This window comes from Astatotilapia calliptera, chromosome 23 (genome assembly GCF_964374335.1).
Source record: "Astatotilapia calliptera chromosome 23, fAstCal68.1, whole genome shotgun sequence".
Taxonomy (NCBI): Eukaryota; Metazoa; Chordata; class Actinopteri; order Cichliformes; family Cichlidae; genus Astatotilapia; species Astatotilapia calliptera.
This window is the reverse complement of record NC_137443.1, coordinates 21,065,285-21,084,586: the sequence shown is the minus strand read 5'-3', so window position 1 is coordinate 21,084,586 and position 19,302 is coordinate 21,065,285. Positions and strand designations below refer to the sequence as shown.

The 19,302-nt window shown below is 42.0% G+C and overlaps 2 protein-coding genes across 7 annotated transcripts in view; one reads left to right on the top strand and one right to left on the bottom strand.

Annotated features, from left to right (window-relative positions):
- The window catches only part of agap1 (ArfGAP with GTPase domain, ankyrin repeat and PH domain 1), a 139,519-nt gene extending 132,342 nt beyond the window's left edge, over positions 1-7,177 (top strand). For all 6 annotated transcript variants that reach the window (XM_080297830.1, XM_026158516.2, XM_026158518.2 and 3 more), the window contains 2 exons: positions 1,917-2,172; positions 2,263-7,177. In XM_080297830.1, coding sequence (XP_080153956.1) covers positions 1,917-2,172; positions 2,263-2,472 — 466 coding nt within the window. In that variant the 3' untranslated portion in view covers positions 2,473-7,177. The remainder of the gene's footprint in view (positions 1-1,916; positions 2,173-2,262) is intronic.
- Positions 7,178-10,076: 2,899 nt separating this feature from the next.
- gbx2 (gastrulation brain homeobox 2) lies at positions 10,077-14,392 on the bottom strand. Its single transcript, XM_026159274.2, has 2 exons — positions 13,019-14,392; positions 10,077-11,622 (listed from the first exon to the last, which is right to left on the bottom strand). Exons 1-2 carry the CDS (start codon positions 13,536-13,538, stop codon positions 11,084-11,086), a joined length of 1,059 nt encoding a protein of 352 aa, XP_026015059.2. The 5' UTR covers positions 13,539-14,392; the 3' UTR covers positions 10,077-11,083.
- Positions 14,393-19,302: the final 4,910 nt, after the last annotated feature.

Genomic DNA, 19,302 nt, shown 5'->3' with positions numbered 1-19,302 from the left:
CCCTCTTCTTCTCTGACTTACATCGGCTCTCTGCAGCCCCTTAGCAACTCCGGTGGCGGGGGAAGGCATGCGTTTCCTGGGTCCAGTGGCCTCACATTTCCTCCCTGTCCTCTGGAGGACAGAAGGCCAGAGCCCTGCTGAGCACACACACCAACAAACATAGGCAGACACACACACCCAGCGACACCTCCAGGCTTTGTCCGGGGGCTGTCGGCCGTAGTCTGGAGCCCAGCCTCCCTACTCTCTCTCTGGGCTGGGGCAGGAAGGGAAAGCCCCCGGGACATTCCGTGATGCTAGCCGTCGCCACCACACCCCTGCACACACACTCACACTGGTATCCAGGAAGAGAGTTAATGAGATTCTGCAGGTTCCCACACTGACTGAAAACTTCTTTTTTAAACTTTTAACACTCACTGTTCCCACAGTTTGTCTCCCATCAAGCCTCCCAGCATCCCCACTTTACTCCACACACTACGCCAAATTTCATAATCACACAGATTCTTCTATCGGGAGACGATGGGTTGAGTCAGAGTTTAACAGGTGACTTAAGTGTAGAAAGTGCCGTAATCACAGTTAAGATCCAAGAACTGTTGTGTGTCCAAGGGTAAAGAATGGAAAAGCAAAAAAAAAACCAGCTTTATTTGCATGATTGTGTGCAGAAATGGTGATTTGTAAGAGATCAACAAGAGGTCTGCAGTAATTTTACATTGACTCAAGTAGAAGGGGCACTGAAATTGTGATTCTATTTTCTAATCTGTGATGTTTTGAAGTGAAAGACCTAAAGCAGCAAGAGTTCCTGCTCAAAAAGCAGGTACATAGAGGCCAAAGTGACAGATGAGTTGGGTTAAATCAGCGTAAAGTATTCCTTTAAATACTCTGTCATTTTAACTTGGTTGGTTGCTTGAGGGTTGAACCTTGAACTTGTTAGAGTGCCTTTGAACGTGTAAGCATTGGATGACTGTCCATGTATAAAGAGATTTGTTTGAGGCCCATAGCATGTAGCTGACAGCTGATCACTCGTAGACACTCTGGTTGCATATTTTGTGCCCCATCATCTATCAATAAAGCAACATCCTTCACTCATGCTGGCATTCACATCAGTCCTTTACCTTGCTGACTAAAGACTTCTCAGTTACAAGTTGGTAGTCGATGAGCGTGCAAACCCAAACCGAACCACAGAAAGTCGAGGCTTCACTATGTTACTATGGTTGTGGTTCAGTTCACTGTTGATATTGAAAACTACCTAAACAAACGATAATCTAAAGGAATCCAATCGAATCTAAAGAACAGTCAAGCCAAATTTAGATGAACGATTATTTGGGTGCCAGTAAAAAATGAGTGAGGCAGTAAGAAGAGTTTTTAACCTCTACTCTTTCTCCATTTCCTGCAACCTCCCATCTCACCCCTGAAGGATGTGTTGTTACTGGGTGAGAATAGAGTAGAGGGGCAAGGGAGGAGGGGGGACAGCTCAATATCTCTCCCCTAGGGCTGTTCGGCCCCCACACACTCCCTCCTCTCTGTCCTCTCTCTGGACTAATCCCAGCAGGCTGAATGAGCTGCTGTTTACACGGAGGGATTAGAGCAGAGATTAGAGCGATCAGAGTTGTGGATTAGACAGATCAGCAGTTAATGATACTCGATCGGCGAACAATGCGTCCACGTCCTTTGGCCTTTCACCACGTCTGTCCCTCTGCCTCTCGCTGTGTCTTATTTTACACTCAAAGGAAGAGTTTAAGGGCATTTAAGGGCAAAAAACGCTTGTTTAGTTGTTGTATTAAAGCTAAATTTACGTCCAAATCAAAAGCAAAAAAGTCTGTTTACAGCTTCATGTTTCGGGCAGCAATATGACACTTCATGCTACAGCCATTAGATAGCTGTCAGTTCTTAAAGGTGTCTGTTTCTCTTTTCTCCATCAGGGAGGAGCGTGAGCGCTGGATCCGGGCAAAGTACGAGCAGCGTCTCTTTCTGGCGTCGCTGCCCTGCACTGATCTCCCACTGGGCCAGCAGCTGCTGAGGGCAACCGCCGAGGAGGATCTACGTGCAGTCGTGCTCCTGCTTGCTCACGGGTCCCGACAGCAGGTCAACGAGACCTGCGGAGAAGGAGATGGACGCAGCGCGCTGCACCTGGCCAGCCACAAGGGCAACGTGGTCATCACGCAGCTCCTTATCTGGGTAAGAAAAAACAGTGCTGGTATTCCAGTAATTCTGGGCTTTATAGGCAGGAGATGATTGATGACTATCCCTCTCTGATTCTTTCTGCAGTACGGTGTGGACTTGATGGCAAGGGACGCCCATGGCAACAGTGCAATGGCATATGCTCGCCAGGCCAGCTGTCAGGAGTGTGTGGACACGCTGGCTCAGTATGGCTGCCCAGATGAACGCAACCCCCTAATGGCCACACCCAACCTTTCACGCCGCAACACCAATCGTAACAACAGCTGCAGCAGCGCCGGCAGTGCCGCGCTCATATGACCAGACAGTTTCCTGTGATGACTCTGAGAAAAATAAACAAACTTCGATTTGGGAGTATCCTGAACGTTTTATTTTGGGAACCACTACTTTAGCTTTGCCCACTTCACCTGACAACCACCAGTAAACTGATCACAGGTCAGTGGTGACGCTGCGGCCAGGCGTCTGTTTGGGAGAAGAAGTCTAAAGCATGTTGGGAAACATAGCCCACGATCATCAAAGCATTTTGGGAAATGGTCACACGACTTGTGCAGGTCAATGAGTTATATTGTACCTCGTCACACAGCCTCAGATTTCACACTACAAAGGCCAGTTCCCGCTCAGACTCAACAACAAACTGAACTCAAAGCATATCATCTTCTGTCCACAACCTGAAACTGTGAGATCAAATCAATGAGAAGGAAACTCAAGTCTTCGTATCTTCTTTGAGGCAGCCACCCATCAACATCATCTTCACTGCAAATCTCTCGAGGATTCTTTACGACCTCTTCACCTTCTTTCAGCTGTCATTTTTTTAAATTTTCTGCAAACCAACCGGCTTTACACATTTTTGTTCTTTTTTTTTAATGTGAAAAAAATCTTGATGTTAAAAAAAAATATCAGCTTAGAGGTAAAACATAAGTGTGATAGATCGCATGTCCTAGACACTTTTTCTACTTTAATTTAAGGCATTTTTCTCGACTGTGTATATTGTATCTCGATGTGCATTGCTGGACCAATGGTAAAAAAATGCTAACAGGGGAAGGGTTTTTGTTTTTCCTTTTTTTTAAGCTATCGGGTGTATAAAGTCATTAAGTGTACAGAAGCTCTTGCCAGGCTCAGGGACTGGGGACTGTCGATCGTCAGCGCTCATTGTCTTTTTTCCCAGCGAGTTCTTTAGATGAAACAACCTGTTTTCACTTCACTTACTTCTGACTACATTCAGCACTCAAGTTGCTCAAAATTGCTGGCTTCACTTAATTGGTTGGATGCCTAAGGCATCGAACCAAGAGATCGATTGGTGGCCCTCTGGCAGCCACTGGTCACTGGTTGGCAACTGGTCGCTAGAGGTTGCTGGCAGTCACTAGGTGGTTGCAAAGAGGTGTACAGTACTGTACTGAAAACCTTCTTGCAATTGCTTGGAAGACGCTCCTTGTCTGCAAACACTGACCAATTACTTGCCCAAGCGATAGTAAAACTGCAAAGGGTGCGACAAAAGCTGGAAATGGGGACCATTCGGCTTCAACGTAAAAGTTGCACTTTTTGAAACATGTTCGTTGCATTATTCATTAATCACCATAAGAGCAAAGTGGTCGATCGAGCGGTTGAACATTTTTCTGTATGTTGCCGATAGTTTGTGGCATAAGTTGGTTTATAAATTTGGTTTGCCATCCACATCCTGGCTCAGCTGGGAATTAACCTGCTAATGAGCATCTATATGTAGGATTTCAAACCTTTTCTTATGCTGAAGGTTTTATCGTCTGAACTGAGTGAACTGTAAGCATCTTAAACCCAAACCTGGTTTACATCCTGATGAAAAAGCATTTAATCTGAACTCTGTCCCTGAAGTTAATTTTATTAATGGAAAAAAATGGAAAAGATACAGAAGCAGCTGTCGGAGCAAAAAAGGGAAATTATTGTCTTCAGGTGTTTTTGTTTTTGTTTTTTTTTGGGGGGGGGGGGGGGGGGGGGGGTTTAATGTTTGCTATCTATCCAGACACAATGATGGGGAGACGGTTGGTGGCCCCTGCCATCACCGCCACTTTTTTATCTATCCCGTCCAATCAGGCAGTCTCCCTGATCTGCTCAGCGAATCACTAAGAAGGGCTTCTTTTTCTTCTTCTCTGGTCTGAAAACGTCTTTGTTGTAAATAATCCTCCTCTCTTTCTCTGTCGCTTTCTCTCTTTCATTCGAAGCATCATGTAAATTAGAGAACACAGTAAGTACTTAGAGTATGTGAGGTTGCAGAGTGGAAGTGGTTTATTCTAATGTGTTATGGTATGGTTTTGGCTCTGTGCTGAACCATGAAGAAACCAGGAAGAAAAACTTTTGCAGGTGTCTAAACCTGTGGTTCCCAACATGAGAATCTTTACAGACTAAAGGGTCAACGGACGGTTTACAGCAAAGGAAATCAGAAAATACAGATCCAAGTTGCTTTTTTAATGAGAAAGAACAAACCCAAAGGGAAGCTTATAAAACGTCTACATCTTCTCAAATTTAGGTCTACCCTGACTTTAACAAATGTGGTAAAAATTAAGTTAAGACGCAGTATAAAAGTGTTGAGTTTACTTTTGGGGGCATTTGGGGCCACAATAGCACTAGATGTGGTTGAGTTTGAGTCAGGCTCAAATCTGATTATTTAATGAGCACATGGACAAAGTCAAGCTGGACAGTGGACAGCATACATTAAGACTACCCTGAATGTTTATGGATGTGTTTACATTTGTCCAATTGGTCTGCATGGCCATTAACTGTTAGACAAGATGAAGTTTACTTCATACTAGCCCTTATATTTTAAAATCACCATGAGCTAGAAATGTTGGGAACCACTGGCACAAAGGTCCATTTGGATTAAATGATAGGGTTGCAGGTTGATTTCAGGCGTTTTAAAAACACCTTTCTTAATCCTGGTGATATAGATTTTTCCGTTGGTTGTTGAAATGTGTAGAATGAAGGCCTTCAGGTGAAGATAGTTGGGGAACTAGTTTCCCAAACTCAACATTTATGTGATGATTCAGACAGTATGCTGCTCCTCAGCTCAGATCTTCAACTTTCTCCTGTTTCGCCCTCTAATGTAAATGTTGCTGCAGCGGTTGAGTAGCAGCTCTCAACCCGACTGTGTATCCAAGCAATATTCATAAAAACCTTCACGCTCACATCCTAACTTTGTATGCTAACATCGCTTTAATATTCACATGAAAACACAAAAACACACTGTAGAAATGGAAGAAGGATCAAAAAGCAAGAAACAAATGTTTTTCTATCAACATGAACACATTTGTCCTCCTTTTGCCTTTTTTGTTTTTGCACGCCTGCCTTGATGTTCCTAATTTTTGTTGTTGCTATATGTGTCACGCTCCATTTTCCTTACCAGTCATCTTCAAGACGCCGTTCTATTTCCTGTAAATGACAAACCAAGACTATTATTTTTATTGGATGATTTTAGTTTGTTTTCATATCTGACCCATCCCACAGCTGTCCAGAAACAGGACAGGGAAAAAAGACGTCCATTTATTTATGACAGAAATGCACTAATTTACTGCTTTATTTCATCTATCTTAAACACAACTCTTCTACCATCTTCCTTTATGTTCTGTCAGTAACTGACATTGGCTTTTTCTAAGCGGTGGCGGCTTCAGGTTGTTTTCTTTAGAATAAAATTGTATTTATTTTATTTTAAAATCGTGTGAGCAGAAAAATTTGAATTGTAATTAATAATAATGCTAACTGTAGATAGTAGTAAACAAACTAACGAGAGCATTGCGCTAGAGTTTCCGTTTACAAGCGCTTGTTAATGCAACTAGAGATCAGTTAGCTGGTGATAGCTAATAGAGAGGAGGTGAACATTAGTTGTCACTTTGCTGCAGATTTATGCTCATTCAGGTTTGAGACTCAAAGCTAAAATCGAAAAATTGCTGAGTCATCTGTCACCTAAGCTAACACCTAGCAGTGAGCAAGCCAGCATTGTTTTAGGTTAACAGTGCATTTCCCCTTTTAAATATTAATCAAATAAATAGTGAAATAGGAATAGAGAATCGAAACATCGAGGCTCATAAGCTGTAGATATGTTAACTGAACTAAGCTAAGTGAGGGGAAGAGGGGCATAAGCTAAACTTCCCACCATAAAAATGCAAACTGTGACAAACATTGTTTTAAAAAAGATTTTCCCAGCTTCCAAGTAAACAATCTAAGTCAGTCATCTGCTTTCCATTAGAAGTTTAGCAGAACATGAAAACAATATGTGGATAATAGAAACATGGTGTGAAGAGCAGCTAGCTAAACTCTGCTAGCAGAGCATATGGGGTGCTGTATCTCCTTGAGTATGAAGACTTGACTCTTCACAGATGTTTCTGTTGTTCCGTTCACATTTTCTTAGTCTCATAATTGAGGAGAAAACATAGAAAATATCTGTTTTTGTGTATATTTTGAAGCTAAAACATGCTGTGAAGCTCCAGCTAGCGGTCAGTTAGCTCAGTGGCCAGTAGCATGGCGCAATATGTTTCCTAGCCTAGGATCTTTCGGCTGAAGCCGCCTGCGTGTAGATAAATTATGTCATATAACTGCGTTAATATGTCTGCACTGCTCTCGCCACCGCCAACACTTGTACATAGACATCAACAGAACGAAGAAATAATATGGTCAATGTCTAGTTGTGTTACCTCATGTAGCCTCCTTAACCCCACCCAACTGGGCTGTCCACTACATTATTTATAAATGCACCCCTCGAGGAAGACTCGGCCCCCTTAAACCTACATTTTTGTATAATTTTCTCCATCCACTTTTTATTATTGTTGTTCTGATTTATCATCCAGACACATTATTGTTCTTATTGTCACTGTTAATCTAATAATTATTATTATTGTTGTTGATGTTGTTGTTATTATTGTTATTGAATTTTTGTTTGATGTACAGTACCGTTGTATGAAAATTCTACCTAATACAGAGTCTTCTACTGTAATGTGTCTCTTTTCAATAAAGACAAGAATAATGCTTCTTATTATAACTTGAAGTGTGTGTGTGGTCAGTGTTTTTGAAGTGGATTTCTTCAATATTTAGGCATGTATTTCATATTTTCTTTCATTTCCTGGTCACACCTGTGGGAATTTTACTTTGGTTTATATTAGTTTTCTCTATTTGTGGTGTAGGAGGTGGCGAACGAGTATTACCATAATGTAAAAGTATACATAAAACCACATAAACCACTCTGATGTGGTACTTTACAAAGTTCATTAGTTCTGGTTAGCCCACAAATCATTAAAATGATGAAACAAGTCAAAGTTTAAGAATGGTTGAGATTTTGCCCCACAACCATCTCTGAGGTTTGCAGAGAATGGGCCAAAAGAGTGAGGGTTAGGGTTAGTCTAGTAAGTGGCAGTTCTTTGGGAGAAAATATCTTTTCCCAGGTCAGAGGAGAATGGCCAGACTTCTTTGAAGGCAACAGCAACTAAAATCATCACTCATTGCAACCACAGTATGTAGACAAGCATCACTGACCACACAACATGTAGAAGCAGCAGAAGACCAAAGCAGCTCACAATTCACACATGCTCACCAAAACTTGACAATAGAAGATAAAAATAAATGTTACCTGATCTGATGAGCCTCAGTTTCTGCTGTGACATTTAGTTGCAAGGGTCAGAATGCGGTGTTAGATTTACACCAAAATGAGGTTTTACTTCTCACCACTAAAGCAGAAATGTTTCAGTTGTTGGATATGTATCTACTAGATTTTTAGCATCTTTCGTCCATTGTTATGGTATCTTCATCAGCAGGTGACACTCAAGCAAAGTCTCTTTTTGTTTATTTTTTACTCAAAATTATTATTATTATTCTATAAGAAACCTGACAATTTTTGAATTATTTAAATTTAAAATTAGGGATTTTTTTAACTGGAGTTTGAGAGACTCAATCATGTTAAAAGTTTTAGCTTCGAAAAGCTAAAGTTAACATTTTCCAGAGTGTTAAAGATTCAGAAATCAATATATTTGTTGTTTTGTCATTATTAGAAACTCACTTGTTTGTTTTCGGTTATTGTGGGATGGAAATCTAAAATGAGAGAAGGGATGGGGTTGTTTTTTAGGTCCTAAAAAGTTTTTATTACATCAAACTCAAACAAGTTATTGCTTGATGAAAATTTAAAATTAGGGATTTTTTCAGTGGGAGTTTTGAATGAGAGAATCTGTCAGCTTTTCCAAGGGCTTCTGGGAATCGTTTAATTACAGGAGTCTCAGTGATCTCCCTGTGGTGACCACCACAGAAGAAGAAGAAGGAGAAGATGCGTTTTGGCCTCCTTGACGTCAGAATTAATCAGCAGGAGCTGAGCTGCAGCCGGGCGAGTTGGTGTTAATTCAGGGAGGCGGGGGTAGCTGGGCTGAGGCTGATCCCCCGGGTCTCATTTATCAGTCGCCTGCGACGGCTCGAGTTGATTACAATTTGCAAAAAAAGAAAAAAAGTCATTAGAGTCGCAGGCAGCGCTGACTGTTCACACTATGCAGGGTCCAGTCCGGATTTAGGTTTCTGTCGCCTTACTCTGAGCTCACATCTGGTTTTTATTGACACTTAGAGTCACATTAATTCAGAATTCCTCATCCACAGCTCTGACATCACGACAATCATCACAATTACGCAACGGGTGAAGACAGAGCCTTTACTTCCTCGCTTATAACCAGGGTCCATGTAGAAACTGTAGAATTTAAGCGGGAAGCTAACATTAGAGCAGAAAGAAACTAGATTTAAAGATGCAGTCATTCATTTAGATTTGGCCAAATTGCTAATTGTGGGTGAGATGATGGATTTGACTCAGGCTGCTGCACATGAGAACATTTTTTCTTGTATAGAGTGTGACGGTGCCAGTATTTTGAGGAGTAAAAGTGTCGGAAATGTACCTTTAAATTTCCCGCATTTCTGTATAAAAACAGACTAAGTAAACGTTAAATTACTGTAATTTTACAAGTGAAAACAACCCGAAGAACATTTGTTATTTTCTTCATTAAGAGTCTGAAATGTGCAATAAATTTTCATTTTATCAATATAATACCTGAAAAGGCTTCAACATCAAAAAACATCACGGGCAACTGTATCCACATGTTTCCTTTTCTTCAAGCCACTCTGAAAAGGGGAATATTTTAAGGGTGAGATTATTTTTTTAATGTGATAATAGGCCTAAACAGCGCATGCGTCAGTGCGCACAGGCGCATCTACATCCAAACTGACTCCTGGGTTTCACTCTGAGGATTTAATTTTGTTTCAGGTAAACTTCAGAGCCAATCAGGACGCAGTTTCTGATATCAGGCGAGAACGTGAGGCCTCATGCCGCCCCCCACCTCAACCACCATCGCCGCCATGCAGGCACGTGCAGCTGGTGGGATGACGTCACGTTCAGGTGAATTTCTCCTCTTCCTTTTTTTGTTTAGCCGCTGATGTTTTAGGATAATGCTCTCGGTGGAGACGCCATGGCGCGCTCCCGTTTGCCTGAAACTTTGTTAATATGCTACGAGAATGCGCAATTCAGTCCGCGCAACAGGCTGAATACACATCAAAGTTTAACGACATTGTAATACTGTTTTCATTTTTTTAACAATTAAAATTTAAAGTGCACTCAAACTGCAGTTTAAAGCAAATTATAAATAAATATAATAAAACGTTTTAGAATTTAATCTTTAACCTAGTTTTTCTGACTCATTTCAGCTTTGTTGCGTTTCCTTCATGTCTGAAATCAGCTTTAAGGCCTTCAGAATAAAAAATAATAATAATCTAGACATTTATTTTGTAAAAAAAATACAAACTTCCGGCCTAGCTGTCATTGATGATGGTAAAAAAAAATGCCAGTGTTTTTTATTTATTTAGTTTAACTAAAGTGGCAGGAAGATGAAGATGATTTCCGGGCATGAATGGAGACACTGCAGCTGTTCAACATCTGATCATCTTTTAATTCACACTTTAATTCATCTTTTTTTTGTTTCTCGTCACAAGTTTTGTGTAAATAAATTAGCAGCTTCATTCAATCCAAACAAAACACACGACTCCTCTGCTTGGTCCCGGAAGTATGTACATGTGGGGGTAGGAGGGGAGAGAGTGTGGGTTGATCAACATGTTGCCGAAACAACCCGTCAGTCTGAGTCTTCCTCCTCCTGCCGCAATTTTCTCTCTGTCTCTTTTTTGTTTTTGGTGCCGCTCAGTCACGCGCTCAGGCTTCAGGTGTTCTTTTATTTATTTATTTTTTAACTTCCTGCAGAGAAGAAGAAGTCCGGAGTCAGCCTCTGCAGTCAGTCGGGTTCCTAGTTTGTGGAGATGTCCACAGTGTTTTATGATCAAACCAACTCCGTTCAGAAAAAGCGGAATTTTCTTGCATCGGTGCCGCAGTTTGAAAAAGAAAAAAAAAGAGAGAAAAGAATCGCACCTCTTTAAACAGTGATGAATAATAATTATTTTCAGATTTTACTTTTTATTTTTTCTGATTTCTCAATTCAATGATGTAAAATTATTTTATAAAAATCAAATGAAATGTAATAAAGATAATTATTATCGCAAAGATATCCCGAAAGTAATAGCGCTGCAGTGAGAAGATTTTTAAAGATTTTACTTCATGAAAAATAATCACATGATTATTTTGAATTATCCTCCTTTATGTTTGAATTTGTCACATTTTCAGATCAGTTTCATTCACTTCATTTGATATTTTTTCTTTTCTCTAAGCTTCGATGAAAGAAATCTGTTAAAATAGAAACTATAAAAAATAATAAACCCATCACATTAAACTCATTCACGTTTCTTTCTTTTCTTTCTTTCCTTTTTTTAATGAGTTCTGCGATTTTTGAAAATCTTGAATCCGATATTTTCACAATAAAACAACCCCTCCCCCCTTAAACGCGGCTCGCGGCCTCTCAGTCCGGCCTCGGTCCTCCCGCTTCTTCTTCTACGGTCTGGCCTGCTCCATCTGCTGGTGCTGACTCCTTATTGCGAAGCGGCTCACGTGCACGGGGATGGGCACCACTATTTTGGGGTTCCGGGACGGCTCCCCGGACTTGTTGTTCACGTTTCCAGCTTTCACGCGTTTCCACTTCGCGCGCCGGTTCTGGAACCAGATCTTCACCTGCACTTCGCTCAGCTTGAGCGCATGCGCGATCTGGGAGCGCTCGGTGAGGGACAGGTACTTCTTGCAGTGGAACTCCTTCTCCAGCTCCAGCAGCTGCTCGCTGGTGAACGCCGTCCTCCTCCGCCGGTTCTTCCCACCGCCTCCGCCCCCCGCGCCTCCTCCTCCCGTCCCGGAGCCGCCGCCGGGGGGCCCGTGCAGGTGCGGGCCTTCATCCAGACCTCCTCCGTCTCCGTCCTCTTTGTGGCACATGGAGGTGAGGTTGTCGTCCGAGCTATAGTCCAGGTCGCTGTCCATGGAGAAGCTCTCGTCCTTTCGGCCGCACTCCTCCTCCTTGGAGTCTTCTTTGCTGTGTGCTCTGACTGTGAGGAAGAGGAGGGACACACAGCACCACCAGTGAGACCAGGACAAAACCAACAAACTTTATCAGTTTAAGGCAGAAACAAACGTGACAAAAAGTCACCAAAATATTTAAACGCGCTTCTTCCGTTTTCCCCTCTTATTTTCACAGTTTTGATGCTTCTTTACAAAAGATTTCTGATTATTTCATTCTGAATAATAAATTAAGCGACCCAATAAAATAATTTTCTCTCACAATCTGCACTTTTTATTAATCGCAAAGTTTAATTTACAGCTATTACATGTAAGAAATGAGCGAAAATGCGCATTTAAGATTTCTTTAAATGCTCCGCGTGTTTGGGGGGAAATTGATTAACATGTAAAAGCCAAAAACTTTATATTTTTCTAAATATGTTAAGAAGAAAAGTTCTGTGAGAGATATGTTAGGAGGAGATGCTGTTAGAATAATTAAATATGAGGTTAGATTTACATTTTTAATGCGAAACTGTGACGTGTGGAAGCTGAAGGGGTGAGGAGGGCGGTGGCTGCGTTGGGGGTGGAGGTATGTGCGTGGTGGGGTTAGGGGTGCAGTTGTCGTGTCTCGTGTCAATATCCATCATGAGGTTAGTGTGGCTCCAAAGAACGCGCTCCGTGAGGATTTTTATTTTCATGCGTAATTACGCGCGGAGTGTCTCCGCGCGGCCTTTCCCCCGCACCTCCCCCTCAGCGTGACACTCCAATGTGTCAGAGATCATCACAAATAAGGGACCCGAGAGGGAACAAATGTGTTTGTTTTATATGAGGAAGCAATAAAAGCGGTGGCGCAGGATTTTTTTTCTCCCCTGTCAGTGAACATTCAAATCAGGATGATTTATCGGCAAAGACAAAAATCAATCAGAATAATTTCAATAATTATTAGAGATTAAATCGACCCACATGGATCCCACTTTTATGAGAATTGTGAAGTTTGGTTTTTAAAATTAATCAATTATTGTTATTATTGGTATTTCTTTTAAAGCTTTAAAATGTTGATTTACAGAAATTAAAAATGAGCGCTGGGCCTGCGAATAATTCCCGAATAATTTATTTTGAAAACGCAAATAAAAACGTTTAAAATCACTGAAGAAAATCAAATTTAAATGTCCCAGTTTCTTTTTGAAAATCGTCGTTAAAAAGCAGATTTTTTTTTAGTTAATTTCTTGCTTCAATAAAACAGATCAAACCTGGACGGTTTTTGTTTAAACACGTGAAACTCTGTAAACAATGAGGAAATATTCTCGCGTTTCAGCTTCATTTATTTCTCAACATAACATCTCATCAAACGAACTAAAGTCTTTAAAATTAGGATTTTTTTCCTTCACTGAAATCAGATAAAATGATGAATTTTTCAGCGGGAAACGGGATGAGGAACCCGCCTACCTGTGGATGCGTGTACCGGCGTGTCCGTGTCGTGGAAACCCGGCAGCGCCGCAGACTCCTTCCCCTGCAGGAAGCTCTTTCCGTCCTCCGCGTCCAGCCGCAGCTCCTGAGCTTTGTCGAAGACCGCATGCAGTGCCTGAGAGCCGAACTTCCTGGCTGCCTCCTGGTGCTGCTGGGACGGGGAGAAGCCGCCGGGGAGCGAGGCCATGAGGGTAGAGGTGAGCGCCATGCCCTGCGTCAGGCCCTGCGTCAGGCTGGAGCAGAAGCCGCTCTGCAGGCTCGGGATCTGGGGGTGCGGGTGATGTCCGGTGGGGAGCGCCTGTTGGAGGCCCGGGGGTGGCGGTGGGGGCGGCTGGAGCACCACCGACCGGTATGGCATGAACATCGGGTACCCGGTGTAGACGAAGTGTCCCGGGCTGGGCTGAGGTGGCCCCCCGATCAGAGAGTCAATGCTGAAGGCGGTGGTGCTTCCGAGTGGCCGCTGCATCACCATGAAGGACGGACTGAACGCTGCGCTCATATGAACGACCGCTGGAGCTCGGAGGAGACCGGATAGGAGTCGCTGCGGGCGGAGGAGCCGCGGGGGTCACCGCCGTTGTGAGGAAAGCCCACAGAGGCTCAGAGGAGCGATAATCCCAGCAGAGAAGAGCATCCCATCAGTGCGGCGGAGGAGAGAGAGTCCCTAAGAGGAGCCGAGAGAGCAACACTTCTTCCTCCTGATTTTAGTTTCCACACAAAAAACAAAACCAGAGAATCCACTGTGCGTGTTTCCGCTCGCACTGACGCACAGTGCGCACCTCAGGGTCCCGCGCCGCTCCACTTCAACTTGACCGGACCCGGTGTCACAGCAGCGGGCTCTTCTCCCTTACTCATCCGCTGACACGGTGTGGGTTTGTGTGTGTCCTCGGTGTATGTGTCTGTAAGCGTGTGTGTTTTTTCACCCACTCGGCGCGCGTCCAGCAGTGTTTTGGATTTAAATTGCGCTCCCCTCAGTTTAATTGCGCTGCCTTCTCCGAGAGGGCTCCTCCCCACTCCCCGCGCTCTACGCGATGATTGGCTGGCTGAGATGACGCGATAGGGCGGCTTTGGTATCCTGGATGAATGGCAATTACACTGAGTGGAACCTCGGGCCATTTAGGCCCGAGAAAACACATCATTGTAAATAATAAGCTACAGATACAGATCATTTAAAAATCCGCATAAATCACCAGGTAATAGTGATCCGGCAAATAATCGGAGCTCCTGAGCTGCAGGATTTATGTGCACGGTGATGTTTAGAGCCTTTTTGTAGACACAGAGGAAAGATGCTTTAGTTCAATTCATTTTTTTTCTTGGACATTCATCAGAGTGTTGTAGCTGCTTCATGTTCCTCCTTGAAGGCTGGACAGCAGGCTTAAAGTCAAAGCTTCTTTGTCCTTCTCTGGCTGAGAGTTAAAAGCCTCTTTGGTGCCTGACATTCACCTACATCTGTGATGACATCCATCCTTTCATAACCAAATCATATATGTTTGTTTTTAAACATTAGATGGCAGAGAATTTACTTTTTTTCTGTGGAGGGTCAGATCAGACTGCTGGCATAGAGAAAGGTTTTCTATAAAGCGTGCTAAGAATTAATTCTGTAATTTGTAGTTTCACCCGATGGCGGCAGTCTTGTCTTGTTATTTCAGCAGCTAAATCCAGACACTATGAATCAGAAGTTTGTCTGTTTGTCTTGTTGTCATATCACATTGTAATGCTCCAGCACTTTATCACCCAGGTTTAATACAGAAAAGCACACTGAAAGAATATTTAGGACTAAAATATTTTTTATTCTATCTTTTAAGAGGTCATAAACTTTCATCATTTGCAGTACATATATTCACGACTAAATAAGCTTAACATGATGCATTGTATTCATAAAATCGATCATACAGTGTAGTGCTAATAATCCCAAAGAGTTTCAGATGCACTCAAAATTGAGGAAAACTGAATAACTATTAGGTCCACATCTTTTTAATTAAATTTTCAGTTCTGCAAATAAAGATATACATAAGCCCCCTGATAAGGATGAACCATTTTTTAAACACCAGCTCATTTAAAAGTTAAACCATAGAATACAAATTGTTTTTAATTGTCCATGTTCCCACTTGGTGATTAGGTGAATATCAAGTTATATGCAGATGATGATGATTTAAATTACAATCCTGCATGTTTGCACACGTTTCAATAAATCAGAGTATCATCTGCATATAAACTGACATTTACCTTAATTCACACAGAAAGCCCCCACGTAGAAGGCTGTACAATTTAAAAAACAAACAAAAATAGAATCGTATATGGAGCTCTGTGGAACACCACCACTTAGTAAAATAAAAAATAACAGAATATAAATCTTGATGCTGTGCTGCTTTAAATGGTCTGAGTGTTGGCAGAAGCTAATTTTCTTTCTTCTCCTCTCATCACAAACAGCTTCTTCCCCTGAACTATTCAGACTGTTAACAAATACTATTTCCCCCACACCCCACTACCCGCCCACTCATGTCACCAATCTAAGCCATGGTCTGAGTAACCCTCATCACTCACAAACCAAGTCCTTTGCACTACTACTACTAATTTTGTTTCGTTTATTCAGGCCATATTCAGGCTGTGGGAACATGGCTCACGTAGGTGGTGCTGTGAGTGACCCAGTATGAGTAAAGTAGCAGCACTCATGTGAATAAGACCTGTATAAATGATAACTGCTGTAAGTATATTTGTCCTTATATTATTGTGGTCTTTAAAAAAAAAAGATTAAATACTTTGTAGAAACACAAATCACAAAAGCTCAATTAAACTTTATTTATTCATTTTTAAAATGAGCAGCTTTTTATGATTCACCAGGTGGGAGCAAACAGGACTGTTTTAGGACTTATATTCATACACATTTTCCATTTATTTGTATAGTTTCAGCAAAGTAATAAAAGAAATGCTGTATCTACAAATTTTAAGTACAAGTACTTAAAATTGTAGTTATGATATTATTATATTACTTGTGTAGAAACAAACGTCCATACAAACAGACACATTTCTGTATCATTGTGTTTAGGTGTTTGAACAGCTAGACAGCTCCGCCACCATCTGGTCAGACTTTGAATTATGACACTTCTAGTTATAATTTTTATTGGGCAGTTTATTAAAATTGACACTGTTACACATAATTTAGATTTTTTTTTTTAAAGCAGAACAACATCAAAGACAAAAAGTTTGAAGAATAATTGGGTTGATGGGTAAAATGTTAAAAGAAAAAAAAAAGAGCACTCTCTTTGAAAGGTCCAAATAGCTTCACTGCTCCTTGGCATTGATTTTCCTAGTGATGAATGTGTTTTTCTAAATGTATCCCCACAGTTAATGTTTTGTTTGTCTCACACTTGGTTCCAAAATCTCTCATAAGTGTTCAGCGTCCTTACTTACTGCACCCTGGAAACAATTTTTTTTTTTTTACACATATTTAGCATAAAGAAACATGAATTAATTTCAGAGTGAGCAATTTTCATTTCAGTGAGTCTTTAAACTAAATGAAGACTGACTCAGGTTTGCTCTGCCTCCTGTCTGGCACCTCTGGTTTGAGCAGTCATTAGTTAATAATCAGAAAGGTCAGTTCCTGCTCAGACAACAGAGAGTTTGTTGTCATTTACCTTTATCTGAGAGAATGTATCACTAGTAAATCATCCAAAATGTTAATGATGCAGACACCAAAATAAATGCCATAAACCAGATGTTTCCAAACGTAAGAAAAACATGAATCACCCAAACCATTAGCCATAACTTAGACTGACACTGACATTTTTCCTCCTTTCTGTTTTTGGCTTGTGTTTTATGATCTCTTGGTTTGCCAACTGATTTATAGCTTTGGGTGGGTAATGATGGTTAAGATTAAGCCTTTAGCTACCTTTACCAAGGTCCATTTACATTCTCCTTAAAATCTTGGTTATAACTGACTAAATTGACATTTCTCTTGTGGCGTATGAGTCCAAAAGGTGCACAATTCTTCAGGAACCACTGCTAGCGCAAGTCCACTTGATACCTGCTGTTGTCACCTTTGTGAATGGTAGCAGGCAGCAAAACATGACCTCACGTTCACTGGTTTTGTTTCAGTGGGTCATGCGTCTCTCAGGCTGAAGACAGGAGTGTGCGATTGTGTAGTTTTTACCACCATTTCAGTGGTACTTCAGATTTATGAGGAGAGAAACGCTTCAACGGCTTGGAAAGATGAGACTTCTGTTTCCTCAGTACCAGCAGTGATGCAAAGATTTTTTTCAGCTATCATTCAGAGATGGCGTTCTGGCGTGCCCCCGGTGCTTGTGTAAATGTTGATGTCAGTGTTTACATATGGCACCATCAGTGGCTGAAACATTAAATATGCCCGTTAAAGATTCCTATCTGATCCCTTATTCACCAGGGTTTTCACTGTATTTTTAATCTGGCAGATTTTTACTCTGGATGCTTTTTCGTGATGCAACCCCAAAGGGATTTGCATCTCCTACTGGCCTCAAACCAGGGATCTTTCACGTGTGAAGGAAATGTATGTAAAGCACTGCATTATGAAGCCAATATTAATCTACCCTTTAAAGTTAGTTTGGACCAGCTGGGGGCTTCCTACTGGTTAACACCAGTCTAACCAAACCTACCCAAGGCCCTTGCTGTTTGTTTAGCTGTTCATTTACAAAAACTGAAGTCTGGTTATACAGACATTAGTAGCTTATAAGCAAATATGTGAAATGAGACGTTGTGTTAATTTAATCGAAGGATCTTCTAAAGCAGGCCTTCATTTAGTGCTTTCACCTATCATCCTGAAATCTGGCAGTTTGACCATTCACACAGGTGCAGAGTCAGTGTAAAATAAATAAATAAATACATACAAAATGTATACATTTAATGAGACAAGTTTCTCATTCAGTTTAATCCATTAATGATGCTTCTGTGCTGTCTGCGTGGGAGGCTGTTAAGCATTTAAATGACAGACATGTTAAAGCCTGCAAATACTGTAATGCATGCACACGGGAATTCATATTTCTGTGTTTTAATCCTCTGAATCCTGCCATCAGCGCCTCTTCCATCTGCTTTAAGTTTGTTTTTTTCTGACTCGTCCTCTGGCTCGTGTTGTCGTGGCTCCTGATGAGGTCTGAAGTCGTTGGCGGAGTGATTATCCCGCGATCCATCTCCTGCAAAACACAGCTCTAAATCACAATATTTGCTCGCACGCCGGCATCAAGCTCCCTTCTAATGAATCCTGTAATGGCTTCCTCATCAATTAATACGAAGCTTGTCGATGCCGCCGGTGAACACACGGGCCATCTTATGAATCCCGGTGACCCCTGACCTCCTGCGGATCTCCCAGTGGACCCTCCTCTCTTCTCCTAGGCTGAGTCAAGGGCACTCCCCCTCCTCCTCCTTCCTCCTTCCCTCCCCTTCCTCCTCCTCCTCCTCAGGGTCACTGGGACACGATCTCATTAAAGGCGGCCTGATCTGCAACTGCAATGCAGACATTAAATAGCAGTATTTTTCAATTAGGGCTGACAAATTCAATCAAAATTCCATAGATTAGGATGAAATGAGGCATGGGTCATTTACAAGGGAATTTAATTGCACGGCCATTAGACAAATAGTACAGCAGTCTCTGTCTCATTATCAATCACACGGGGGCATCAATAGTAAAAGGTTGGAAGGCAGGAAGGGAGAGGGGGGGCCGGGGAGCATAGGTGTAAGTGTCCGTGCACGGGGAGCGTGCACGTTACAGCTCTGCCACCACCGCAGAGCAGCTAATAAATACCCTCTTTTGTACTTATAAATTATCCAGTTTAATTAACAACATGGATTATGATTGGACTATGATTTAATTAAACCTCTCCTGCATGCAAGTCGAGCACCACGACCATCCATTATGGGCCTGAGGAGGAGGTGGTGGCGGTGGAGGGGGTTGAAGGTGGAGGAGGCAGGGGTTTAGGGGGGAATGGGGGGCACTGCAGTAAATGAAGCTTCCTCTAATAGGAGCTGCTTACCTGGTTGGATCATCAGTTGCTGCAACAAGCAGCGATAATAGACCTGCGAATGGCCGGCGGGCATTTACCGAGATAAACCAGTTTGATGTAGAAGAAGAAGAACAGCCGACCTCAGCCCCTCCACCCTTTGCACCCACCATTGCCTCCCCCCAGCATTTAAATAGAAGCTAAATGGCACAATCTGAGAGAGGTTGCTGATATTAGCGCCACATGTTGTAAAGTGGAGGGGATGTGGCGGGAAAAGCAATTACAATGAGGAGCAGAGCA